This window comes from Nelumbo lutea, chromosome 1 (genome assembly GCF_056320005.1).
Source record: "Nelumbo lutea isolate HS-2025 chromosome 1, American lotus-T2T, whole genome shotgun sequence".
NCBI lineage: Eukaryota > Viridiplantae > Streptophyta > Magnoliopsida > Proteales > Nelumbonaceae > Nelumbo > Nelumbo lutea.
In genome coordinates, this window is record NC_142684.1 from 32,365,334 (window position 1) to 32,392,863 (window position 27,530).

A 27,530-nucleotide genomic window follows, 5' to 3' on the forward strand; every position below is an offset into this window, starting at 1 on the left:
CATAATACTTGTCCAAATGATACACAAACACTTTCAAATTCTTTCACACACTCCATCATTATTGTATTTATTTTTCAGATGCTAATTTCTTTTTTTGGAAATGTAAAATTTTAGATTTCTAACATTTTCTATTTTATTTTAAACTCTGCTACAGATGGAATATCTCGACTATCATGCTCGAGATGGATCAGATACTAATACCAAGTGGATGTGTTTATATTCATGACTCAGGTCTGTTATAGATAAACTTCAAGAGATTTCAACAACCATGGTTGGCATGCAGTAATATATGTTGGAGGAAGGAAGCCATTTCTAGTTTATCGTCTCTTGGTGAACTTGTGGAAGAGAACTTGATCATTCCATTATTATTCATTTGCTTTGGGTTTTAGTTTTAGGGAAGAAGACAATGGAGAGTGTCTTCTTTAAAAGGGTAATTTTGGAATTTCAGAATGTTATAAATCACATGTGACATGTTTTGAAAGTACTTTTATGAATAAATTGACAACTTTCAAAAGTTTGGATACTATAGTGACATGTTTTGAAGTTCGGGTACTAACTTAACATTACCCCAAGGTTAATTGAAATTTTCCCTATTTAAAAAAAACAATTATTTGATATTGGGCGTTTGATAGTCTTTTTCTCCAATAAGCACTTAAATAAGCATTTGTGATTATTTTGTCCTTCATAGTCGTTCAAATTTTATAAAAATCACTTTTACAAAAATACTTTTATGAATAAAAGCACTTTTATGAAAATACTTTTATAAAATATAAAAGTATTTTCATAAAAGTAAAATTCAACTAAGGATAGTTTTATAAGTGTTGTTTTAAAATTCAACTAGGGATACTTTTAGAATAAAAAAATTGAATAAATGCGTATTGTACAAACACTTAAAAAAAGTTGGAAATTTGGACTTAAAAACATAAGCCTTATTTTAAAATAAGCACTTAACTCAAACTTATTTTCCAAACACCAATAAATGTTTAATGGTGTAATCTGGACCCAAATAAGCACTTATTTTTAAGCATTCCCAAATATGACCTTAATGCATTCTTTATATATTAGCTATAACACCTAAGCATCTCCAAGATCTTCATTAGTGCAAATAAGTCCATTCCTTGCTTTTCATATACTCCAAGATAACACATGTCTCTTTTAGGAATTTAATTTGTTAGCATAGTTAAAGGCTGTCGGACTAGAAATTTCCGGGCTTGCGCCTAGGTTTTGCGTCTTAGACCTAACCCAGGCCTGGACCAGAATGCATTAAGTCCAAAATTTTCTGAGCTGGGCCTGGGCCAATAGTTTCCACCCAAAAATTTTGCTATTCCTGTGACAGCTCAATAAAACCCAGATACGATCTCCATTTTGTTTTATGAATTCATTACACCCAATAAAATCCTTCTCCTACATCATGCGCCTTTAGATCGGGATCTTTTGTTTTGCTGCGAAAACCTCACAATTATGTAGCTTTCTTCTACTGTTCTACTGTATCAAACCCAATTTACCTCAGAAATCGCCCTTCGCACCTTCTTTAGGTGGGTCCCATCTGAAATATTTGTGTCAAATTCGAACAGCTACGAGTCTACCCGGAGTCTAGATTATTGGCTCCCACTTCCCGACAAGCATGCCAGCCCCGTCCGAAGTTCTGAACCTACCCGCTATTCCGTCCTTGAGGGAGGAGGACTGGAGGAGTTCGGTTATTCATTTCCTGTTTAACTTACGAGCTACACGTGTCCTACACGAATTTCCACAACCGGCTATTACCGGTAACCTTACAGATTTGACCGTAGACACTCCGAATTCTCAACAAGGTGCATGCTTGCAGCGCCCGAATCTGTCCGTGTCCGTCTCCGTCTCCATCTGCTCTCGTCGCTCTCATTGAACTTCCTTCTTTGTCTAACCCTTCCCTCATTCTCCCTTAGTCCCTTCGGCCATTATAGTTAGGGTTTCTGCAAGTTCCATGGAAGCGTCTGCTCCTGCTTCGTCTTCCGTCTCCCCCCATTCGACCTTCCGATACTGCTATTGCATTTGCTCCAGACGCTGCCGTCGCTGTTTCTGTTGTTGCTACTGTTGCTCTCGGCTTTGAATTTTTCTAAATTTGAGAACGAAAAGATCGAATTTTTATTGCCTAGGGTTTTTTTTTTTTGTTGCTGTTCTTCATACTTCGTGGTTTTTCTATGGATCTATCACAGGCACAATCGGGCCTTTCCTTAGGGTTTCATCCGCACGATTCACCGGTTCCTCGAGCGCCAATTGCCGATGACTCGATCTCGTTACAGATTGATTCGAGCTTTCGTTGTCCATCGCATTCGGGGCCATCCATTCCGTTGCAACTGCTTGAGCAGCCAGAGAAGCGAAGAGATGAGGCTGTAGTAGATGCAGAGAAAGAGGAAGATGAACAGAGGGAAGAGGAGGAGTTCAGTCTTTTGGGTCATCCGTTGTGTTTGAAGAGGCGAAGGGACGGGGAATCTTCATCGTGTTCGTCTTCTTCTAATCCTTCGAAGAAGGCCTCGATCGAACCCGGGCTTGAATCGAGGATAGCTGCAGTACGCGCTTGGGGGAATCAGCCACTCTGTGTTGCTGATCCTGAAATTTTTGAGATTATGGAGAATGAGAAACAGAGGCAGTTCAAAGGAATTGAGCTGATAGCTTCTGAGAATTTCGTTTGCCGTGCAGTGCTAGAAGCTCTTGGCAGCCATTTAACTAACAAGTATTCGGAAGGAATGCCGGGTGCAAGATATTATGGTGGTAATCAGTTCATCGATCAGATCGAGACGCTTTGCTGCGAACGTGCTTTGGCAGCTTTTAGTCTCAACCCCGAGAATTGGGGAGTTAATGTTCAGCCGTACTCTTGTACATCAGCAAATTTTGCAGTTTATACCGGTCTTCTCCTTCCTAAGGATCGGATCATGGGTTTGGATTCCCCATCAGGAGGACACTTAAGCCATGGTTACTACACACCTAGTGGAAAGAAGGTTTCTGGTGCATCCATCTTTTTTGAAAGTCTGCCTTATAAGGTGAACCCACTCACAGGATACATTGATTATGATAAACTTGAGGAAAGAGCAATTGATTTCCGTCCTAGAATACTCATTTGTGGAGGGAGCTCGTATCCCCGAGAATGGGATTATGCGAGGTTCAGACAGATTGCGGATAAATGTGGAGCTATTCTTATGTGTGACATGGCTCATATCAGTGGTCTAATTGCTGCTAAGGTTCGACTTCTTCCAGTATTCTATTAATGTATTTATAGTTTATTTATTGATTGTTATTCTATCTGTGCTTCAAATTTCTTCCATGTATGTGTATATTAGCTGTATCAGTTTTCTTTTCATCTTTTCACAAATTGGGGGAGGTTGGTGCATGGTCATTCTCAAAATTGTGTAACTGGTTGATGATAATAACAGGTTATGTAATTCCCTTGCTAGCATGATTTTCGAGGTGCCAAGGCAAAGCTAGGCAATAGAAGGGCGCCTTGTCGTCTAGTCACCTAGGTGATGGAATTTTTTACATAGAAACCAGAAGCCATGAACCCTTGTTTACATCCGTAGGTTCCTTAGCAACCAGCAACCATCTTTCACTGATAATTGTCTGTAAACTTCATAAAAAAGTATAGGCTTTATAATAAAACATAGAAAACCAACATATTTATGAGAAGAGAAAGAAAAAAGAAAAGAAAATTCAGAAAATATAGGGGATGAGCACCTATTTTGTCTAGGAAAAGGAAAAAAGTGGGGTGGAAGAAGGAGAAGAAAAGGAAGATGATTATGATAAAGAACGTGTTGATTGGACAGAATTTTAAGCTCTTCCCTTCTTATTGGTTCATTTTTTTGAGTCTTTGAGGGTTCAAGACAGCAGACATCAACATGTGTGTTGATTGAACCCTAAAAACTAAAAAAATAGTAAGAAGTATCTAGTATCTCAACCTACAAAATGTATATTTTAGTTTAACAATATCTATTTAACTGATATAATATAAAAAAAACAAAGAATGTAAAAGTGCTTCATAGTGGCATGAAAAAAATAGGTGGGGTTAAGTGAGGCAAGCAGGGTGGGCCCAGACCAAAATTTTACACGGTTTGGGCTTGGATTTTCAGTCCTTGGGCCGGGCTCAGTCCCAAGAAGTCGGGCTTTTTAATTTTTCAGGCTGGGCCTAGGCCTAGCTCTTAGGTAGCCCAAACCCGGCCCAACTATACACATTCATAGATACATATGTATATATGTAAATATGTAGTACATACATATTTGTATATATATTCATTTTAACATTTGTATGCATATTTACCTATATAAATACCTATTTTGCATACATATTTACATATATGCATAATGTACATAAATATATGTACGTATGTATGCATAATTTTATAGTGGGTTCATTGACCAACCCGGCCCAGGCCCAGGCCTGAGCCCAACCTAAGTGCATCAAATTATAGTGTAGGTTGGGAAAATCGAGCTTGACCTCGGGCTCGGTTTGGACTCAGGCCTTAAGTCCAAATTTTAGGCTGGGCTCGGGTTGACCATAAACCTGGCCCAACCTGCCTGACTTGCACCCCTAGAGGCAATCATCCATGGGCGCTTTTTTGCCTAGGTGTCGCTTTGACAACTATGCTTATTAGAATTAAAGTTGATTTGATTTTAGATGTTGTGCCATGTTAAGAAACTTATTCTTTGATGCTTCCCTATTGTCAGTGAAAACTAGAGATGACACACTTTAATAGTTTGACATCTATTGGAAAGAATAGGCAGCCTTTTCAAATCACTTGATTTGTGGTGCCTAAATGTCAAGTAGTTAACGAACTAACTAGTCAATTGAGGCTTACTGTCTTAACCATTCAATAATCAATCAATACCTACAATGTAGTTGTGAGATGACTAGGTATTGACTAGATTGACTATGACTAGTCAAATTAGTAGACAACAAGTTTATTTCTGAAGTTTCATGATCCAGTTCCAATTTTAATCTGATTTGGTTAAGCAGGATAATGAATCAAATTGTATATTTGGTTATATTAGATCAAATTTGGATCCTCTATGATTCAATCTCATTAAGATCTAGGAAAATATTAATTTTATTTGTCTGTGTATATAGCTAACTATTTAGAATAACATTATATATGCCTTTATGTTAATTATATATTTTTGATTAGAGCCATTTGCATCAATTAGTGCTAGAACATTCTGGAATATCAATTAAAGGGTAAAATGTTCAAGGACAAAAATATAAGATTCTAGAATGTGGGGAATCCAAAAAAAGCATCATAAATAGGGGCACCATGCCTACATGGGGACCCATTAAGAGCAAAACACAATAAACCCATTATGGGGAGAACATCTGTATATTCTCTCTCTCCTCTTATTCTCTCTTTCCTCTTCTTCCTCCTTGCTGTCTCTTTGCAACCATTGACATTGCTTCCACGGCCATTCTTCTCAGACTTTTGGATTCAGACTGCAAGTGCCAAGTCCACTAGCTTAAGGCATGATGTATTGAATTTCTGGCTTGGGGTTTGATTTATAATTGTTGTTCGGGATTGGCTTCTAACTGGTTGTTCTTTTTGGGTCTTGGTCATCTCAAACTCTGGAATGACTGAACTCTTGCATTATGCTTTGTTCTATTAATAAAATTGCTTCATTATTCATCAAAAAAGAGGGAAAAATAAGGGTTAACCTTAAGATAGAGTACTAAAGTCAAAATTGCAATAATGGTTTGGTGTGAGCAAATCAGTCTAATGGAACAAAATATGAAATGTAAAGGAAAGTGATAGGTTGAGAAGGGTCTATTATCAATCTGGATATGAACCACAAGTAGTTTTGACACTTTGCATACATGTAATCATCAAAGGGGTCTGGATGGAACTTAGAGGTATTTAAGAAGTGTCCTTCAAAAGATAGGGAATCAAGTTGTATGGTGCCTAATTTTCAGATGCCCACTATTGGAAAAGAGAACTAGAAGAGTATGCTGCCTTGTTTGCTAAGTTGGAAAAAGTAAAGATGGAAACAATCAACCTGATAAGAAATGGTGGAAAGAACGCAGAGGTGGGAAATTTGCAGTGAAGTCTTTTTAAAAGAGCAGGTGAAAGTCAGCAATACAAATGATGTTTGGGGAAACCCTATTCCTTCAATATCTATAAAAAAAACCCTATTCCTTCAAGGGGCGAGGTTGACCAGGTTACTTTCTATGGACAGTTTTCTAACTTTGACAAAAAAACTGACAGTTTTCTTACCTTGAATCTATTAAAAGTTAGAGGCTTCCAGCTTTCAAGCATTTGCTTAATTTGCAATGATCATTAATAGGGGTGTTCATGGTTCGGTTAACCGAACCGTGGGGTAATTTTCTGGACCGAACCGATAGGTTCGGTTTTTACATTCAACCAAACCAAAACCGAACCGATACAATCAGTTAATCGGTCGACCGACTGGTTAACTACGGATCGGTTTTTCGGTTTTTTTATGCCCTTAAAATTAAAAAAGAAGGAAAAAATAGTAACTGGGATCGCTAGTGTCACCGAGATGCATTAGCCTCTAACCCGTAGGTTGAGCCTCCAGTGTCGCGGATCGCTAGTGTCGGAGGTTGTCGGTGAATCGGTCGGAGGGTAGAGCGCCAAAGGCCGGAACCAAAGAGAGAGTTCGAGAGGTGAGAGAGAGAGTTCAGAGAGAGACAAACGCGAGAGAGAGCTCAGAAAGAGTCTGAGAGGTGAGAAAGAGTTCAGAGAGTGAGAAGCGAGAGGGAGAGATCAGAGAGAGACTGAGAGGTGAGAGAGAGAGAGAGTTCAAAGAGACTGAGAGGCAAGAGAGAGAGTTTAGAGAGAGACTGAGAGGCGAGGGAGAGTTTAGAGAGAGACTGAGAGGTGAGGGAGAGAGTTTAGAGAGAGACTGAGAGGTGAGAGAGAGAGAGAGTTCAAAGAGACTGGGAAGCGAGAGAGAGAGGGAGTATGAGAGAGTGAGAGTCCAAGAGAAAGAGGGAAAGAAAAAGAAGGTTTGTGCAGTGGCCAACGAGTGTCAGTCTATCAAACGACTCAGACTGGTAGCCAGTGGGTGCCAGACTGGCGAACCTGTCTCAGCTCTCAGTTTGGCAATCTGAACACTCTCAGGTTGTCAAATGTTTTTATTTGATTTAAAAAAAAAATAAAATGTAATATTAATATATATATATCGGTCGGTTCGGTTAACCGCGGTATTTTTGAACTGTTAACCGAAACCGAACCGAAACTTTCGGTTTTTTGAAAACATCGAACCGAAACCGAATCGACCGGTTTGGTTAACCGATTTTTCGGTTTGGTTTCAGTCGGTTCGGTTTTTCATTTTTTTTGCTTATCCCTAATCATTAAGATGATGCATTCTAACCTATTTATCCATTTTAGCACTATGGAGTTTATATTATATAGCTGTTCTTTTTTGCTTTGTTTCAGGTCACTAAATTAGAAATGTATCAACTTAAGGAGAGATATTCACAGATGGCCTTGATTAGAAAGTAGTGAAGTGATAAAATATCTGGAATATCATCCATTTTTCTGTTTGTTGGGGTGTCTGGAGAGAAAGGAACAGACATATCTTTGAAGGAAAGGTTCAAGATAAAGGCAAGCTTGTTGCTGATATTGGTCACTGTTAGTGGAATGGACTGGACACTAGCACATGTTGTGTTCATAGACTTGAATTGGGAGGATTTTGGGCTAGGTCAGGGTAGGCCAGGTCCCAAAGCAATAAGAAACACAGATCCAGTCCCAACAGACATCCTATAGTGTCCTGCAATTACTAGACCCAGATCTGACCCTATTATTAATTGGGTTTGTCAGATTTGGCCTGATTAGACCTGATTATTTATAACTGACAAGCCTTTGTCCCTGTAGTTTGACAGTAAACTGTTGTGGATGCATTCGTGAGAAGAATTACTGCCGCCGGCAGCAGCAGTGAGGGGGGCCCACACAGCAGCTTATCTTGCCACATCAGCTCTTCTTGCCAGCTCACCAATAGTTTGCTTATTCCAGTTCTGTTCTTACTTATCTAGTCCTGTTCTTACTTATCTATTAGAGATAGGAGCTGAGTTCTGTTAGAAGTCTGTTAGAAGTAGGAGTTTTGTTCTTACTTATCTAGTTCTGTTCTTATCTATTAGAGATAAGAACTGAGTTCTATTAGAAGTCTGTTAGAAGTAAGAGTTTGATTTAAAGTTGGATTGTCCTAGCTTAGTCGAATGGAGTAAGGAGTCTCCTCTTGTAATCTCCTATTTAAGGAGCTGTGATTTGGGAATAAAGTATTCAGTTTCCAGCCAAGAGAAGAGTGAGGAGAGTTCGGGTGGTCTCTTGGACAAATCACCCATTCGATTTTCCACAATAGGGTCTGCACGCAAGGGAAGGCGCAAGGGGAAGCAAGAGGTTCTCCCCGTGGACTGACCCATGACGAGATCCTATGCCCGGGCCCATAACAACTTGGTATCAGAGCCTACCGTCATGGGGGAACAGGAGCCGCTGTCTTCTAGGGTCCACGAACTGGAACATAGGCTCGCAGAAACCAGCATGGAGGTTCGTGAAGTCAAGGATGATGTCTGGGAGCTGCGACGCCTGTTGGAAGCATTCCTCTCCAACAAGTACAAAAGTTCTGAGGGAACCGCCACCACAAACAGTCGTCATCCGGACTGGGTAGAGACGTCCAGCGAATAGCAGATCGTTGCCTCGACAGCCGCAGTTATTCCCAAGTATAGCCGGCTGGAATTCCCATCTTACAACGGCACCGGAGACTCGTTAGGATGCTGTATCGCTGCAAACAGTTCTTCCGTAATCAACGCACTGATGACAAAGATAAGGTCAGTCTGGCCGCCTTCCACCTATCAGAAGAGGCGCAGCTCTGGTTCTATCGACTGGAGCAAGAAGAACCCGAGCTTAGTTGGGGGCAGTTTAAATCATATTGTCTCCTCAGGTTCGGACCACCGTTGACAAGCAACCCGCTGGGAGAGTTAATCAACCTCAAGCAAACTGGAACTGTGGTCCAAACCCTTCTCGCCAGAGCAACCTCGGTTTGTGCAGATCAGCAAGTCGACATGTTCACCGCAGGGCTAGCAGAACCCTAAGAGTGGACATGGAGATGCAACACCCTCCCAACCTGGTCACAGCTGTGAACCTAGCACGCGCCTTTGAATGCAAACTACAACTCAGCCACGAAACCTTCAGTATGGGGCGGCCTCCATCAGCATGGGCATCCCCAGAACCACTCGGAATGGCTCCATATCCAGCAGCCAGCCAAGAACGGAAGCCATAGGCGAGCACCAATTCCAGATCAGCATCCAGTGTGGGGAGCAGCGTCGGTACACCCCCTATTAAGCACTTGTCTAGGGCTGAGATGGCAGAACGCAGGGCGAGGGGGCAATGTTTTAATTGCGGTGAACTCTACTTAGCAGGGCACAAGTGCAAGAGACTTTTCTGCCTACTGGCGAAACAAAAGGAAGATGATGATGAACCCCCTTCATTGGAACTCGATCCAGGAGGGCAAAGTCATTCCACCTATCCGGGATTCCTTTGACAGGGTTTCCCGACACCCATCCTGAATTCGAGCTTGAGGACAAGCTCGTAGTCCAAGAGGGGAGTAATGTTGTGGATGCATTCGTGGGAAGAATTACCGCCGCCGGCAGCAGCAGTGAGGGGGGCCCACACAGCAGCTTATCTTGCCACGTCAGCTCTTCTTGCCAGCTCACCAATAGTTTACTTATTCTAGTTCTGTTCTTACTTATCTAGTCCTGTTCTTACTTATCTATTAGAGATAGGAACTGAGTTCTGTTAGAAGTCTGTTAGAAGTAGGAGTTCTGTTCTTACTTATCTAGTTTTGTTCTTATCTATTAGAGATAAGAATTGAGTTCTGTTAGATGTCTGTTAGAAGTAGGAGTTTGATTTAAAGTTGGATTTTCCTAGCTTAGTCGAATGGAGTAAGGAGTCTCCTCTTGTAATCTCCTATTTAAGGAGCTGTGATTTGGGAATAAAGTATTCAGTTTCCAGTCAAGAGAAGAGTGAGGAGAGTTCGGGTAGTCTCTTGGACAAATCACCCATTCGGTTTTCCACAATAGGGTCTGCACTCAAGGGAAGGCGCAAGGGGAAGCAAGAGGTTCTCCCCGTGGACCGACCCATGACGAGATCCTACACCCGGGCCCATAACATAAACCTACTAATTCTATTGCGTTTTCTTCTCATAATATCTTATATATTACTTCTAAAATGATAGTTTAAGACATCACAACCATAAATGAAGTATTACAGGTAAGCAATGACAAATATGTATAAACCATTGGAGGTATCTTTTTCATGTGCTATATAACCAATCAGATGCTATCATAAAAGTGGTAAGAAATAAGCTGGTATTTGTCAAAATTTATGGGGGGTTTTGATTGGTCAAAGTTCTTCTGGTATCATGCCTTTCCAATATGATAGATATTTCCATTTTTACATAAAATATATAATATATATGTTAATATATATGTGTATGGGGAGAAAAAAGGATTGGGTCAGAAGAAAATACCATTTTGGAGTTTTATAAAAAATTTGCCTGTGTATGTTTGAATCCAGTCTTTTCTTGGTCCTTGTGTAAAGAATTGCAAAAGAAACTTAATCAACAAAAAGTGCAAATTAGGAAGGATTGGTCAACAAACTATGAATTGGGATTGAATCTCGATATCCCTCAGGACAATACATTTTTCTTACAGTGAGATGTATATGCATATGCATATATGCAAGTCATTACTAATTTCAGGCCTTAAATCATTTTAGAATGGGTAAAACCAATTCCAACCCTGGATGCAGATTTCCAGACTCCCTAATTGACAATTTGGACTGAGAATGCAGTCCTGAACCCTATGTAATAGGGACAGGTCAGTCACTTGAGTTGGAAAATCCTAAATTGTTTTTCTGGATTTGCTAGTAGGCTTTGGGCTCAACTCAACAACTTCTTGGGCTTGTGGTTGCTGGTGCAACTTTACGGGGGTATAGTATTAAGTCAGGCTAACATGAACTTACGAGAGATACCTAGGGTCCATTTGGGAGGGCTGAAGCTTTGATTGAACTGCTTTCACTGAGCCGCTTTTGAGAAGCTACTAATGCAAACTTCACCAGAAAGCCAATTTTTTAGCTGAAGCCACTGCATGAAAGCCCACCTTACAAAGGCAAAAGCCACTGCGTGAAAGCCCTCCCGAACAGACACTACCCCCTAGTTCATCATGAGAGCCATTTGAAAGGCCTATACAGACCTAGGGAGAAGAATGGATTTAGCTTCCCTTTCTTGGCCTTGATTCTGCATCAGTATTTGCACTTAATATTGATATTGATATTGATACAATACATTTAGTATTATTAATAGAAAGAAAGACATCAATTTAGAAAGAAAGTCATTCTAAATTGTCAAGAAGCAATTTAGAATGGTAATGGTCTAATAATATAACTCTTTTTTCTTCATTGTTTCTTTTACAGTGATCATGCTGTTTCTTATATCATGTTATGGTGCCTTTTTGACAGGAATGCATAAGCCCCTTTGATTACTGTGATATTGTTACATCCACTACCCACAAAAGTCTCCGAGGACCTAGAGGAGGTATAATTTTTTACAGAAAAGGCAGAAAGCCAAGGAAGCGTGGGATGCTTCCAAGTCAAGGAGATGAAAATGACCATTATGATTTTGAAGAAAAGATAAACTTTGCTGTTTTTCCATCAATGCAAGGAGGACCTCACAATAACCACATTGCTGCTCTTGCAATAGCCTTAAAACAAGTGGCTACTCCTGAGTATAAAGCATATATTCAACAGGTGAAGAGAAATGCCCAAGCTTTAGCATCTACTTTACTGAGAAGAAAATGTCGACTGGTCACTGGAGGTACAGACAACCATTTGTTGCTTTGGGATCTAAGAACTCTTGGCCTAACAGGTATTTAAGACTCCCTGAAATAGGTATCCTCTGTTTTATTATATCATGAGTCAATTTGCAAAATAGTTTTCAAGGCGCCAAGGTGAACCTAGGCGACAGGGGAGCGCTTAGTCACCTGGTCGCCTAGGCGTCGCTTAATGTCTAAAAGAAAAATAAAATAAAAAGGGGATGAACCCCCTATTTTTGCCGTTGAAATAGAAATACAGAAGGGCAGAGCCCCTATATTTCTTCCAGAAAAAGAAATAGACCCCTATTTTTGTTCCAAAACAAGAAAAAGAAGAGGAGAGGAGGAAAGAACAAGGGGCGGAGGGTGGAGCCCCTGTTTTTCTTCCAAAACAAGAAAAAGAAGAAGGGGCGGAGCCCCTGATTTTGTTCCTAATCAAGAAAAAGATAAGAAATTATCTTGAACTTGTCCCTTCTTTTTCAAAGACATACAACTTGGAACTTGATGAGGATATCTCTTGAACTCGTCTTCGAATATCATCTCTCTCAGAATTCATCTTCGAATATTTTATCTATCATAAACCTTAAAAAGTTATGAAATTAATAAAAAACTTATTATAATATGAAAGAAATAAAAATAATTTCAATGCATCATGTCTATATTTATATTATAGACTTAAAATATAAAAAAATATTAAATATGCAAAAATTATAACATGTTATAGATATATCATATGGCGTTTGGGCGAGGTGAGACCCAAAAAGCACCTACATGCCTAGCCGCCGCCTTGACAACTATAATTTGCAGCTTGCCTTGTGGATTAGACAATATGATCAAATGTTTTCCCTGTATTTGATGATCTTACCTCTAATTGGTTTTGTTCAACTACAATGAAATGCATTTGTTCTTTATAATTACTGGTTTACTTATTTGTTTATTACATTTTTGTTCATAAATTTGGCTTTGCTAATGTTGTTAGGGCTGCAAGTGGTCTACATTTGTCTGAAATTGAATATAGATCTGATCCAATGCAGTCCAATTTCTATCTGTTTATAGTTGGGTCAACTATGGATCCACTCTAATATGATAATATTTAAATATATATGCTTGTATTTACATAAAAATATTTTGTATGTATTGGTAAAAGTTAGTTTGAATGTTGTATGTTTAACAGTTTTACATGGACATGAACACAGACATGGGAATCAGAACCTGATGTGTATCCAGGAGTCTGACTTACCAAGATGAAGAATCAAGGATCTGTGGACACGTCTATAGAAAAGTACAAATTATTAAAATAGTCCATATTTTTATGCCTATAAAAGAGGTAAACAGAGCTTAATGGCAGAACAAGATTCATGTAGCTGACATTGGGATAAGGCTTAGAAGATGATGAAACCTATAAAAGAGATCTAAAAGATTATATTTGGTACTTAATAACAGCTATAGGAAAGAAATAACAGAACCATGGCTATTTTTTTGAAACTGAACTGAACCATTCAGTTAATTAAAAATCCAAACCGAAACCAAACTGAAGCAATCGGTTAACCGGTTTACCGTTTTTTGGTTTTTTATTATGTTGCTATTTCCATTTAAAATATAAAAATAAACAGTTTTCCCCGAGAACACCACTGTGTAATCTTGTTAATCACAAAATAGAAGGAATGCATTGCATGAAAAAAAAAACGAAAGCATTGAAACAAAGTACACTGGATTTTCAAAAGGAAAAAAAAGTGAAGGCATAAACAAGATTAGAGTAAATAGAGTCAAGGATAGGAGGATTGGGTCGCCAGTTACCTCCAAGACTGAGAAAGAATAACCAAGAGTTGCTGTTGTAGAGTGACAGTGAGATAATGGCAATGATCAGGTACCATGATGGAGGTTAGAGAGTGAGATAGAAGACATTTCTTGTACATATACACAACGACCAGGTATGTGATGGAGAATTGGAGTTGGAGAAGGAGGGATAGAGTCATCTGCATGCATTTGCTATTCAGGGATGAATACCGTTCGGCGTTTGGTGTTCCACACTTCAACCGTTCTTTGTTAGATAGAGTCATGGAGATGGGAGGAAAAATAGCTATGAGGCGGCTAGGGCCTAGGGGCTAACTAGGGTGTGAATGTGATTATGACTTTTTCAGCTTTTCAGTCAATGAGTAACGTCTATCACTTTATTGTCTTGACTCAACTCCTGAGTGGTTGAGATATGAAAAAATAGGATGAAATCTGAATTAGGAGGGAAGTCTCAATGGTTAAAAGTTTAAAATATCTATAAATTTTATTAAATGTTAAAACATATATATATATATATATATATATGTGTGTGTGTGTGTGTGTGTGTGTATACATATATCAGTCGGTTCGGTTAACTACTTTTTCCGGTTCGGTTTCTCGGTTTTTCATGAGCACCCCTAATAGTTTATCCCTATCATCAGGTAATCTCCAAAGCCATTTGCCCATTAAATCCACGTTTCTCTTCTGCGAATTTTCTAAACCTAAACCCCCATACTTCTACTTACTATTTCCCATCTAACTCTTAACACTGTGATCCCTCTTCTCCTCACTTGGCTCCCAAAGGAAATCCCTCATTTAACTTTTTGTCTTTTCCAACTGCTTCTCCGCTCACTTTGGCATATTAAAGATATACATATAATACACAAACAAATTAGTCAAAGTTGATTTAATCCTTTTTTTTTGATGAATGAAAGTTAGTTGATTTAATCCTACCTCCTGATGAAAGGTAATTTTTCTTACAAGATGCAAGTCTTTTTTCAAACCTTTCTACAACAAGGTCCCAAAAACTACTCTTCTTTGATCATCTCTCAAGGGTAAATCCAAATATTTCAAAGGCCATTGAGCTACCCCACATCCTAGAATGTCAGCACTCTTTGCCACTTCCCTTTCCTCTACATTGATTCCCACTAAACAACTCTTATCAAAGTTTACCTTCAGATTTGCTACTTGCGCAAATAATTGCACAGCTAATTTCAAGTTTCTAATCCACCTTCTATCTCCTTCCCCACAGAACAAAATTGTATCATCAACAAATTGCACGTGTTGTGATTGTGGTTTGCTTGGTGCAATTTGATATTTTGGACTGTTTTTTACTGTAATATGATGCTTTTGCATTTGAGAATTGATGTTCACCCTTATTTACTTATTTATTTTCATTTTTCCTTGATAGGTAAGAACTATGAGAAAGTCTGTGAGATGTGTCATATTACTCTCAACAAAAATGCTATATTCGGTGATAATGGTGCTATTTCTCCTGGAGGTGTGAGAATTGGTACGTAATGATCTTATTATTGGTTGCTTACTCATTAAAACTTGTATTATTGTGGTTTATGAGAGTATCAGGTGCTAATGATTTTCCTGTATTTTCAGGTACTCCTGCTATGACCACAAGAGGTTGTCTGGAGTCTGATTTTGAAACAATAGCTGATTTCCTCGTTAGGGCAGCTCAGATTGCAAGTGCTGTGCAGAGAGAACATGGAAAATTGCAGAAGGATTTTCTCAAGGGTCTCCAGAACAACAAGGACGTTCTTGAACTCCGGTCCCGTGTCGAGTCTTTTGCATCTCATTTTGCTATGCCTGGATCTGATGTTTGAACATGTTTGAGAGACGCCTTTGGATATAAACATCATAATTCTGCTTTCTTGATTGACAAAGGTCTGCATGTTAATACATCCAAATTCAAATACTGTTCCAAGTTGCTTTCCCTACCTCTGTAAATTTCAGGTCACCCAATACTGTATTCTACTTCATCTGCTATATGGCGTATTATATACCCTTTTGTATTGTCTGACCTTACATGAATTTGTAAATTATACAGAAGTCATTATTTCTTTTTCATTTGATTGTAATTGTTTTGGTGTCCCCCGGAATGATGGTGTTCGGAATGTCTGTACTCATTCTGTTCAACTGGAACTTGGATCACAATTTGGTTGCAGAACGGGAAACTTTTGTCCCTGCTCACCCGCTGGCTTAAATGGCATTGCCCGGTAAAAGGATGGATTGGATTTCTTTTTGTTTGTTACAAAGATAACCCACGCTTGATGTCTCGGCCAGATTTTGCAGGTTATGTTTGCTGTTACGACTTTGAGCCACAAGATATGTACCACTGTCATGATGGTGTTTCTACACCTTTTACATTATAACAACTGTGCGTGCAAATCACATCTTCTGGAGTCATTGCTGTACAGGTGGTAAAATGTTTTCAGTATATCTGTATACATAGTTTGTGGGCTTCTCTATTAGCTGTCAATCACAGCTCGGCCTTACAGAAAATAAAGAAGGAAAAAAGTGAATTACAAATTTGAGGACAGACCTGGTTATTTTATTTATTGGCTTTTTTCTTATTTTTCTTGGGGTTGGGTGAGGGGTTTGGAAAGGGAAAGAACACCGAAGGAAGCTACGTGGCATGGTCCGTTTGATTGCCATAGCCATCTGTAACAATTTATTTATGGTTTGAGTTAGTCCATCCATCCTGGTAGGCTTATTGTTCGACCATTGTGGGCTATTCATCGATTTTTGATGGCTTAATGCCGACTATTAATTGTGATCATTTGTCAGTCAAAGTATTTATATAAAGCTACTACTTGGAACTTAAGAAGTTGCACTGATTGGATGATCAGAGCTTGGCCGGGGTCAAGATCTGTAGCCAGCTTTTGATGTTGATAGCGAATAATTTATTATTGCATGGCTCAGTTTAGCTGTTAATTATTTGTATTATGGTTCCTCAATGAAGGATTGAAGGCAGATGTAGACCAGGTTCCTGTCGTCGTAGTGGTAGAGACAAGGAACAGTATTATGTCATGGGTCACTTGTATTGCAGGCAAGAGCAGTGAATCCTTGATTATTGGTTCTGGGTTCTTTCTTGATGTCCCACCAGCCACCAACAAAAAACTTTTCCATTCTGTGTATCCTTTTTCTTTCATCTTTTTCCTTTTTCTCCATTCATTTTGCTCAACTCTTTTATTGACAGAAAGAAAACCTTTCCAAGTGAAAGGAATCAATTTCCTGTGAGGGGACGGGATGCATGAAATTGAAAGCTGAAAAAGGGGAAGCCATATTCAATTAACGAGGGAGCCTATCAACCTACTACAGATTGCAGAGCCCGAGAAAGGAAAATATGGGCAATGAAAAAGAGAAGGGAACCGAATCAGATCATGCCCAGAAAGAGAGAGAGACGAACTAAGCAGAGGGGACATGTCAGAATGTTGATAAGCTTTCATCATCAACTCCATTGCTTTCAAAGGAACCAAATCAGACAAGCTTCTACAAGGAAAAAGAGCGCTTTTGAATTTAAAGCGGCCCAGGAATCTCCAGTCCCCAGTGTCCCTCATTTCATCATTCTTTCACAAATGAAATGATTAGTCATTTACTAGAACAGCTAAAGAACCCTAAAAAGCATCCCAACTTAATAAATGAATAGATAACTGAAGTCTAAAAAAATGTAAATACTAATAAAAAGAACCAAGTAGGAACTCAAAGTCTCCTCTCTCCAACAATAAACAGGTTAAAAGAGTGAGAAAACAAACAATAAAAAAACAAGGCAATTATTAAAGAAAGAAAGAAAGAAAGCTTCAACCCAAATTCTTTCTTTCCTCGTTTACTTTGAAATCCTCTCAATAATATCATAATTTCATACATATAACATGGGAGTTGTCTGTAATGCCGGTTCTTGTTTTTGATAATGACAATAACAAGTTGCATATTTTCCTTGTTTTTTTCCTTTTGATTAATAAATATAATAATATTTCTTTATACAGGGAGAAGAAACTGTTGTTTGGACGGGAGTGGGAGAAACATGACTTTCTAGTGAAGCTTCCATCTAATATTCTTCTTCCTTTGTTCTTCTGGGATGGTGATGTTTCCTTGATTCCTTTCCCTGGGAGCCATATCACATTTCATATTATTTTTCCCTCAAAATTGCCTTTTTCCAAGTTCTTCAAAATCATAAACTATGGTAGCTGCAAAACAAAGAGAACACAAGGAAGAAAAAAAAAAAAAAGAAAAAAAAAAGAAAAGAAAAAAAAGAAAAAGGTAACAGATCAACCGCCCTAACAACTGATTCTTCCCCTTCTATTTTAATCTTCCTTCTCTACCTGTGACTGCAAATGTCTGAAAGCTTCTTTCTTCCTTCAACAATTTCATCAAAGAAGTCATCAAGCTGCCCAATAATACCCTCTATCCCAGATCTCAACAACCCAAAACAACCCTCTAAGTTCTCCACCCTCTCTCTAATACCAACCTCTGATTCACACTCCCCAAGTCCCTGAGACCTCTCCAATTCTGCTCTTAGCTCATCCATTGCCATTTTTGCTCTTCGGAACTCGTAGAGCAGAATTCCTGGGCGCCCATCCATTCTGTTGATCTCTGCTGCTACCCTCTGCTGCAACCTTGCAATGGAAACCATGAAAGCAGAGCCGAAGAACAAGCACCCTTCATATCCTCCTCGGCAAAAGCTCGACTCGGGCCAGCAGTAGACCAAACCACAAAGCAAGATCATCAGAAGAAGTGAGCTGACGTTCCTCATTGCATACAGGACTCCCCGGAAGCCATTGAATCCATTGAGTTTGGATTCAATGGATACATTCTCGTCGAACCTTAGTGACAGAGGCTGGATTCTGGTCTCCATCAAGGCCCTGTTTTCCTCTTCCAATCCTACCACTTCTCTGCGGCAACCAGAGATTGCCCGAATGACCTGTAACAAGAATTATGAGAATGAAGAAATCAATTCAATTAATTGCTTCTAAATAGTAAAAATGAAGAGCAACTTATGCTAATTCTGCTCCGTTTTTTTTTTCTTTTTTTTTTCTCTGATTTTTGATCAAATTCAAACCTGTCTCAAGAGTTGGGGACTGAGGTTACGATGGCCGTCGAGGGAGGAGGCAATCTCCGCCCCGGCAAGATAGTAATTCTCCATGCCGGAGATGCCAGACTTGAGAACATGACAGGCCTCCCACAGTCTTGAACTCTCGTCCATATACTCGTCCAGCCATTTCTCTCCGACGGGTAGATGAAGCTTTTGAACCAAAATGGTTAACTGGGAATGAAAGGACCGAAGAAGTGAGAGGACCCTCTGAAGGAATTGAATGGACATGAAGTTGTTGGAGAGGAACGACCGCTCGAGATCGTCGATCCCACGAGTGAGAAAGGTATAGAAGCCATTGACAGAGGTGGTGGATGAAGGATCCATTGTAAGAAAGTGGAAAGGAAGGCGTGCAGAAGAAAAGGTGATCAGTAGGGTGATATTTAAATTGAAAGAAGCAGACAACCTTCCAAGTTGTGGAAGAATAGGAAGAAGAACGAGGAGAAGAAAACAGGGAAGGAAGAAGGGAATGGCTTAAAAGCTCAGGTTTCCATGGTGAAAAGGATGGATGGGGGCAATGATGGGTGTTTCCAATAGAGGGGAAAGGATGATTGGGAATCTGCCATTTTCATAGTTTAATGGGCAGAAAGGGAGAGAAAGGAAAGAGAGAGTAAAAAAGGAAAACAAAGAGAGAGAGAGAGAGAGAGGAAGGGGGGGGGGGGAGAGTGGGAGAAAACCAACAATTCAAGCCAACAAACATAAAAGTCTTGATGGGTTTTCTCTATTTATTTCTTCCCTTTCTGTGTTTCCTTCCTCTTGCACCCCTTCAAAGATGTCTGTATGAAATCATCAAAGCATGGGTCTTTGCTAGTAAGAAGTGTCTCTCCGCTACTATTGCTTCATTTTTTTAAAAAAGTTTTCTCCCCTTTTTTGTGCTTATTTGATTGAGAAAAGTTTGACTGCTTTGACTGAAGTTCTTCCTGTTATTCTTCAATATTGGTTTGAGTTCCCTTCTCTTTTGATCCTAGTGCTCTTTGTCTTCTTCCTTTTTTTTTTCTCATTCCTCGAGCTACTGACTTTTTCTTCTTCTTTATTTCTTATTTTTTTCTCCATTGAAATCTGCAGCTTATTTCTCCTAGATATTTTATTTTGGTTTGATTCTTTAAGGGGAGGGAATTAATGATGGGGTTCCATGTATTGAGAATTATTTCTGTCTACTATGCAAAATTCGTCTTTTTAGGCTACCAGACATTCTATTTCTTATAGATAAATAATATTTTGTTTGTGATGGAACATATGATGTTCCCTACACCCATTACAGATTAATAAGCCCACTGATTTATTGATCAAACCATTCAAAACGTGGGCCATCTCTTTTATTTCTCTCAGTCATGGCACAGGGAGGACCCAAGGGTCTGATCCAGAGATGAGATAAGATTTGGCTGCATAAGAAGATTCTAGTTTAACCCTTTTTACCCACTTCTAATTTTGCCATCTATTTGGTAATGGAAAGGAAGGAAATTATAGGGTAAATGGGCATGGGGAGGCCCACAGTTCTGACTTTGGGCTTGTCTTTATCTTTGAAACCATTCATCCATTGGATGGTCCTGATCAATGATCCTGATGGCCATTGTTATCTTGTGGCTATAGAGAATCATTATCCATAATGCTCCACTCTTGGGAACATCTCCTATTTTATTTCTGTTAAGATACACTAGTGCCGGAATTTCTAGGTTGGGGAAGTGGATTGTGGGACTAGTAATCTTTTCTTAATTCTATTTTATTCTTTGTTTTAGAGAGTGCTCGTGGGTTTTTGAAGACTGGGACACTTGAGAGCATGTTGGTCCTTTGAGATCTCATTGGAAAGTGAATAACCAATCAGTTTTGTTTTGTTTATATTTCTTTAATATTATAGATCATAACAACTGAACAACAAACCCTCACCATTCTTATCTGTCACCTTCTCCTATTTGGGAAATCTCTTTTAACTAAAGAATGATCCTAACCATCAATGGTTTACATTTTTATGTAATAGACCAGATGGGATTTAATCATACAACAGAGTGGGCTCATGGAACCATTATATCTATAGATCATTATCTTGCTCCAAATTACTCATGACAAGATCTTGGGTTCTTTTTAAAACTTTTTTTTTTTTGAACTCTGTGTGCTTGTGTGTGGGGTCATTAAGGATTGCTAAGACTTGAATCTACATTTTCTTATGTGAGAATGGACCTTTATTTTTCCACATATATGCAAAGAGAGTAGGATAGTTGTAGATTTAGGATTCTGGTTGTTGATTTGCAGCTTGCTCCTCTATACCAGTGAAGGTGATTCCCTAGAATCTATTAAAAAGAGTGCAAAAAGTTGTAAGAAACATTTTTGAATAGATCTCTTTAGGCACACTTTTGGAAGGAGTACAAATACAAATATGTACGGTATAAATACATACAAAATAATATAAAATATAAGGTTTTTCACTCTACAAATTTGTATTTATATTCTTTTCAAACTGAGCCATATTTTCGGGCAAGTTTTAGGGTTCCCATTGTTGGGTTATATAGCATAGAAATTAGCAATTATTTAGTATGAAGCAGGGATGTCAGTGGGTCAGGTTAAAGTGGTAAATCTACATTGACCCGATCCTATCAGATTTGGGTGGGATCAACCTTAGTAGGGTTTTGGGTCAGATTCTGGTTGAGGTTCTTCTGTGCTGGACTCGATCAGTTGATATGCAACATTGCAACAATTGTAGAAGCTAGTTGGGACCCATGTGATACTTGGACTTTGTCAAAAGTAATTGTGGAAAAAGGTCTTATGACATTTCCAAATGAGAGGGTTAAGGGAAATCGAGTTGAATTCAAACATTATTTTTTGATTATGTATTGTTAGATAAGTTAGTGTTAAAATTACTTTTTGTTAATTTATAACTAATAATTTTCTTACATTATTAATTTTATTAATAAATTCATAGTACTATTTTGTTTTATTAATTTTGTAGTAAATTTTATTGTTTTTATTAGAATTTTTAATGTTAATATTTTAAATGGATTTTAAAGTCAATAATTTTTTAAATATATTTATTATTCTTATTAAGTATGCATTTTAGTTTATGTTATCATATTTATTAAATTTTATCATGGTTTTTAAATGTAATTTTAGTGGATATTAAATTATAAAATTAATTTCAAAACTAACAATCTCTTAATAATGTTTTTTTTGTTTTATTAATTGACTTGTATTAATTAGAATTAAAATGGATGGAAGCTAAATAGTTGTGGTCATGGGCCGACTTGGGCTGGGTTAACACATAATATAGGGCTATGGCCTAGGTCCAAGCCTGACCTATGTTTCGGGCCAGGAACATAATCCGCACCTAGTCGTACACGGGTCTAGGATGGGCTTAGCAATTGTAATAAGGGCTATAGGCTAGCCCAAGTGCAGCTAAACCTAATTCCGAGCCTATGAATTTAATGTTTACTGATGTAGGCGCATGTGGCAAGGCCTAAGATGGTGCCATGTGGTACCGGTCAGATGCAATCCTGGCCGTTCGCTGCTAACCAACTCCAAGCGAGCTCAAGTATATAAGTGGCATCACTCCCTAGGTAAACTATCTTTGCTCTTTCTGCTCTCAAGTTCTCTACCTCCTAGGTGACATCGTTTGAGCACTCTCTCCTCAGGCCTCGTCCAACCCCCTTATTACGCGCTTACTAATTTAACTGTCGGAATCTCCACCCCTGGGTAACACTTGGGGCCTCTGATATGCTTCCTCCTTCACAAGTCAGACCTACAGGCCTTGAGCTTCGTCAGCCCTTAGACACACCAGCCCTCGGCTAAGGAAGTAAAAGTGTCTTGTTGCCCTTGGCCATCCTTGGCAGCAACATTTACAAAAATTATTTTATACATTTTGTAGTAAAAACATCATACATTATATGTATTTTAAGTATCACTTTATAATATTTATATAGAAATAAAAAACAACACAAATAGCACAAATATGTATAAATAATATAAATATGTGTGGGCCAATTGAGTTATAATTAATTAAATTATTGAGTTTAATTAATTAAGTTATAATTAATTCTGTACTATTTATAAATAAAAAATTATCATATAAATATAACCTATTAATAATACTTAATTATATATGAGTAATAAATTATCTTTAATTATTAGTAATGTCTATAATACAATCGGTATAATCTAAGAACTCTTCTAAAAAGCAATACTCACCCATCACGCTATCACACCCCATGAATAAAAAATACAACGGACTAAGGTCTAGAAAGCCTAATTAATTATCCACTTAAAACAGCAGATGTATCTGTGGAATTCTAAAGGATGGGTCATTTAATACTAAATGGCTGATTGAAAAACTCATTAAACATGGAAATCTCCTTGATTCCTATTCCTTGTTTAAAGAAATGGCAACGTAGAATTATGTGGAGTTAAAAAAATCAAAACCCAAAAAAATGAGAAAAAAGATAAATGCCACATCAGATGATTCTGCTTTAATATATAGTAATAGATGGCCTTGGTTGAGTATAAGTATATTATGTATAGGGCATGGTTCAAAGTATTGATACACCCTATACACATGAACATGCATATTGGGTGTTTCGAGTGAGTCAAAAATCCTTTTATTATTTAAATTTCATATTTTCACATGGGGCTTCTAATACTGTTATTTAAGTATTAAAAATAACACATTTTTTTTAAAACCTTCAAAATTATATCTTAGACCTACCAATACAATACGATACGCTTAATACGGAACATATTACATAAAAAATTTGAACCTTGGGATATATAGGTGTGGCAGATTGGGTTTGGGTTTTCATTTTCTTTAGACGGGTCAGATAAGGTTTGGGTTAGAGTGCCTTTAACTTTAGGTCGGGTTTAGGATGAACTAAATCCTTACCAAACTAGACCCATTGACATCTCTAATGTGAAGCATGGTGATGCTAATGAGATCTAGATGAGTAGCCAGATTTGTTTGGATGGGGCCTTTGGATGTATCAGTCATTTTCTCCTCAGGGTTCTTTTCACCTTAATGAGCTTAGATGGAAACAACTGGGTGGTCCAGAGTCTCTTAACAATGAAAGGGAGATAGAGCCTGGAGGAATGAGTGTCTTTGGGAAATAGAAAGAAAAGAGCATTAAAAGAAAACCATATTCAATCAACTCAGAAAGTAATATTGAGATGGTCAGTCTTGCCAAGTTGTTAATTATATTAATTCACTTGAACTGGCTTCTTGAGGGGGGACCACTGACTGGTTTCCTTCTTGAGTTCATTCATGGCTGGTGAAAATAGAAACAGTTTAAGTATTTACTTTTTATTTGCAAATGCTAGACTTGAATGAAAGAGTTCCGTAATTGATGCTTCGAGATGAATGGATGATCCATCCATTTATTGTTCAGGACCATTCATTGAATGGACCAGTACTTGATGGGCTGTATATGGGCCACTACTAGTACTAGTCCACCTTTTGGTATTTTCTTTTTATTTTTTCACCCTCCAACCACCCAATCCTCTTAAAGTTTTTTTAGTTCTGTTGGGTTGTGGCCACTGATCTTCATTCCCTACTTGGTTTGAACTAACGTTTGGGTTTTGGGTGCTGGCATCATTTCTAACCCAATGCAGGGACTAACCCTAACTAGGCCAGAATGTTGTGACAGAAAGAGACCAATAAAATTCGAAAGAAAATAACGCAAATAGAGAACAAACAAGATTTGAAGTGGTCTGAAGTTTGTATGCCTCGTTGTTACGCTCGATAATTTGAGTATTCAACGTGTTTTAATTACTTCATTATTTTTTTTTGAGAAAATTCATTTTTTGAGTTCGATACTTTACCAACAAGTATGTAATGATGTTTTTTTTTTTTTAAATATTTAAGCCCATAAAAAGCTTTAACTATCAATATTTATTAGTTCTGATTTCAATGGGTTCAAAAACCAATATATGTATTATACGATACACACTGATATATTATAATACATTGAACCTTGTCTACGTCTATGCCGATGGAACATCCCTACAAAATTCACTGGTCTCAATATAATCAAAGTTTACCCTAACAAACAGCCCATTATATGAGTAGAATATGTAAACAAATTAAGGGTTCATTTGGTTCGTAGTTGAAATTGGAATTAGAATATTTTAGAATAGGAATCAGAATAGTCTATTCCCATAGTATGTTTGGTTCAGATAGGAATGGAAAGGGAAATTGAAATCATCATAAATAGGATTTCATTCCCAAGAAAGGGGCAGGGAATGGCCATTCCCTCAAATGGGGGAGTGTCATTCCAGCAAGAATGGGAATAAGATTTCGATTCCATTCAATCATACAGTTAGAATTGGAATAGCCCATTCCGATTCAGATTCCAGACCCTTATTCCCACAAATCAAATGGAGCCTAAATACTAAAATACCCCTATGCAAACAATGTAGGGATAATTTCGCATATGTTGAACTTAAATAAATTTCCCTTTGTCACTACAGTACTAATTCTACTTGTGACAGGACCGTTATTGTACAAGAGATGAAGGAGGCACCTTGACTTAACACCATTTTAGGAGGATATTTCTGTGTGGGCTTACAGTTCAAACATGTTTAAAACATTGGACGGTTTAGGGTTGTCATATTCAACCTGACCTGGGTTTCACCAAACTCAACGTCCCAATGCACTGCCACCTCAAATTTATTGGGCACAAAGGTATGAGAAGGTGGAAGAGGACTTTTCAAGTGTCCCACTGGGAGTAGAAACATTTCCCAATTAGCTTCCTTTTGTCATCCCATGCTACTTGTACTGTTAGCTATGTCTCATTGTTAGTTTGTCCTAGTGAAAATTTTGATTTCATGAAAACCCTAGTAAAAAAAAAAAAAAGAATAAAAAGAAAGAAAAGGACAAAAGAGAATTTCTGGAACACAACCGGTCTGTGGAGGAAAGAAGAACACCTTATGGGGTGGCCATTGTTGATGGGAAGTGTCAACCATACATAAGTACCATATGGGAGGAGCAAAGGAATAGAGAAACAAGGTCAACCAAGTAGCCTAGCTAGCCTTTACTAAGAAGATGGGATATATGATACTATGAGAATTGAGAAGAGAGGTTCAATTATAATTTTGAGTACTTACCCTATTCTTTGGCCTATACCCATTACCCTAATTTGACCACATTGATGGTGATCAGGGATGTGCATTAATTTGAGGCTGCTAGTTTTTTGGGTTTCACTGCCAAAACCACTTTAGGGTTCCCACTACATTTTCATGCCTATATAGCTACCCTTTTCTCCCTCGATGGCTGGGACTTAAATGGATGAACAGTTAATCAAACCTAGCCTATCAGATGGGCATCAATAGTAAATGGGGTACAAGTAGTAGGCTGGAAAGAGGAAAAGTGTAGTGAGCCTCATCAGTTGCAGAGATGGTCCTTCATGGTTATAATTGTGATTGAAAGTTACACCCTTCAAAGCCTGAGAGAAGCTTTGGTTCTGCATGTGCATGACTAGTTACATTCCATGTGTAGACCAGATTATTCTCCTTGGTTGCATTATGCATGTGTGGAGATGCCTCTGATGAAAGCTCCACAGCTAATAACCTATTGATCGATCCTGACAAGGAATAGCTTTCCAATGGATCAACTTTAACAATTCACCCTCGTTAGGTGTCTGCATCAAGATAGACTTGTTGCAAGGCTTGGATCGGCCATGGAAGTACTGGCTTTTCTAAAGCATTCTCCGCTAGCTTGTGCCGACCGACCTCCAATTGACTTGACAGAAAATGGTGAGCCAGGGATGGATAAACGCAGATCCTGTAAAAGCTAGCTGTAAAGGAAAAGCTGGAGAAGGAGAGAAGATATGGAAGAAAAAGGAAAAGCTTGGGCGGTTTGATATAACGTGTAATGAAAGAGCTCTCGACTCTCGAGCATAGGAAGTGCCTAAGAAACCATGTAGATGTAATAAAAAAAATGCCCAAAAGAAGCTAAAAGCCTATAGACCTACAATGAAGCGACGAATCACTAGAGAAGATGGGTCTCACCACTTCTTCTCAATTGGTGGAGGCCTGATTTGATTCGTACTTTTGATTAGATAGAGCATCTCTTTTACATGTCATAAGCAAGAGAACAAGTGCCAATTGAGTAACAGCCTTGGTTGAGGCTGGAGGGTCATTCCTCCCTTCACAAGTAGTACCCACTAACTGTCTTATAAAAGAGAAGAGGGACCCCCCTCCCCCTCCCATATAGCATCTTTTGTTTATCGTTATAAATCAATCACCTGTCTTCTCACTATCTCACTAAGAATGGATGCTCTCGTTTTATTAAAATTCAAAAATGGAGTGACCCAAACCAGACCTGGCCCACTTAACATCTTGGTTCATCTGATTGATGTAAAATTTGGGCTACAACGAGTAAAAGCTACCACCCATGGTCAGTTGGACTTCGAATAGTATTTACTTCTATGATGAAATCTCTTACTATGATGAGTTGCAATATAAATACTCGTGGTGCCAATTGTAATCTTCATTAATTCATTAATTGATTGAATAATAAGATCATGACTCTAGCTGTCTAAAAATCAACAAGTTAAGTTAATGGAATAAAGATCAGTCAAAGTTTTATCTATGCCATGTGTATTTGTTTTGTGATGTAGAATGGATTGCTGAGAACTTCGTGGAGTGGGTGAACTGGATCAGATGGTGAAAAATGGGTTGAAAGGTAAAGAAAACTTCCTGAAACTTTCAGAAGCCATCAATTTTGTTGAAGCAACAAATAAAATGTATGAAAATGGCATGGTTTCCAATCAACAAGATGTTCAATGGTGAATTCAGATCAAGAATCATTCGAAAAGTTGAATTTTGTTTCTACAAACCTTGAAAGTT

At 38.3% G+C, this 27,530-nt stretch overlaps 2 protein-coding genes across 2 annotated transcripts; one reads left to right on the top strand and one right to left on the bottom strand.

Moving 5' to 3' along the window:
- The first annotated feature begins 1,588 nt into the window (after nucleotides 1-1,588).
- On the top strand, nucleotides 1,589-15,688 carry LOC148874188 (serine hydroxymethyltransferase 7-like). The gene is made up of 4 exons (XM_088963912.1): nucleotides 1,589-3,215; nucleotides 11,487-11,892; nucleotides 15,021-15,122; nucleotides 15,221-15,688. The coding sequence occupies exons 1-4, from the start codon at nucleotides 2,178-2,180 to the stop codon at nucleotides 15,442-15,444; spliced, it is 1,770 nt and encodes a 589-aa protein (XP_088820038.1). The 5' UTR covers nucleotides 1,589-2,177; the 3' UTR covers nucleotides 15,445-15,688.
- Nucleotides 15,689-17,394: 1,706 nt separating this feature from the next.
- On the bottom strand, nucleotides 17,395-19,551 carry LOC148874189 (uncharacterized). The gene is made up of 2 exons (XM_088963913.1): nucleotides 18,681-19,551; nucleotides 17,395-18,542 (listed from the first exon to the last, which is right to left on the bottom strand). The coding sequence occupies exons 1-2, from the start codon at nucleotides 19,035-19,037 to the stop codon at nucleotides 17,940-17,942; spliced, it is 960 nt and encodes a 319-aa protein (XP_088820039.1). The 5' UTR covers nucleotides 19,038-19,551; the 3' UTR covers nucleotides 17,395-17,939.
- Nucleotides 19,552-27,530: the final 7,979 nt, after the last annotated feature.

Coding starts and splice junctions, on each gene's coding strand:
- LOC148874188 (XM_088963912.1), top strand. CDS start 2,178: ATGGATCTATCACAGGCACAATCGGGCCTTTCCTTAGGGTTTCATCCG. Junction 3,216..11,486: donor GTGGTCTAATTGCTGCTAAG/GTTCGACTTCTT, acceptor CCTTTTTGACAG/GAATGCATAAGCCCCTTTGA. Junction 15,123..15,220: donor TCCTGGAGGTGTGAGAATTG/GTACGTAATGAT, acceptor CTGTATTTTCAG/GTACTCCTGCTATGACCACA.
- LOC148874189 (XM_088963913.1), bottom strand. CDS start 19,037: ATGGATCCTTCATCCACCACCTCTGTCAATGGCTTCTATACCTTTCTC. Junction 18,543..18,680: donor GTCCCCAACTCTTGAGACAG/GTTTGAATTTGA, acceptor TTCTTGTTACAG/GTCATTCGGGCAATCTCTGG.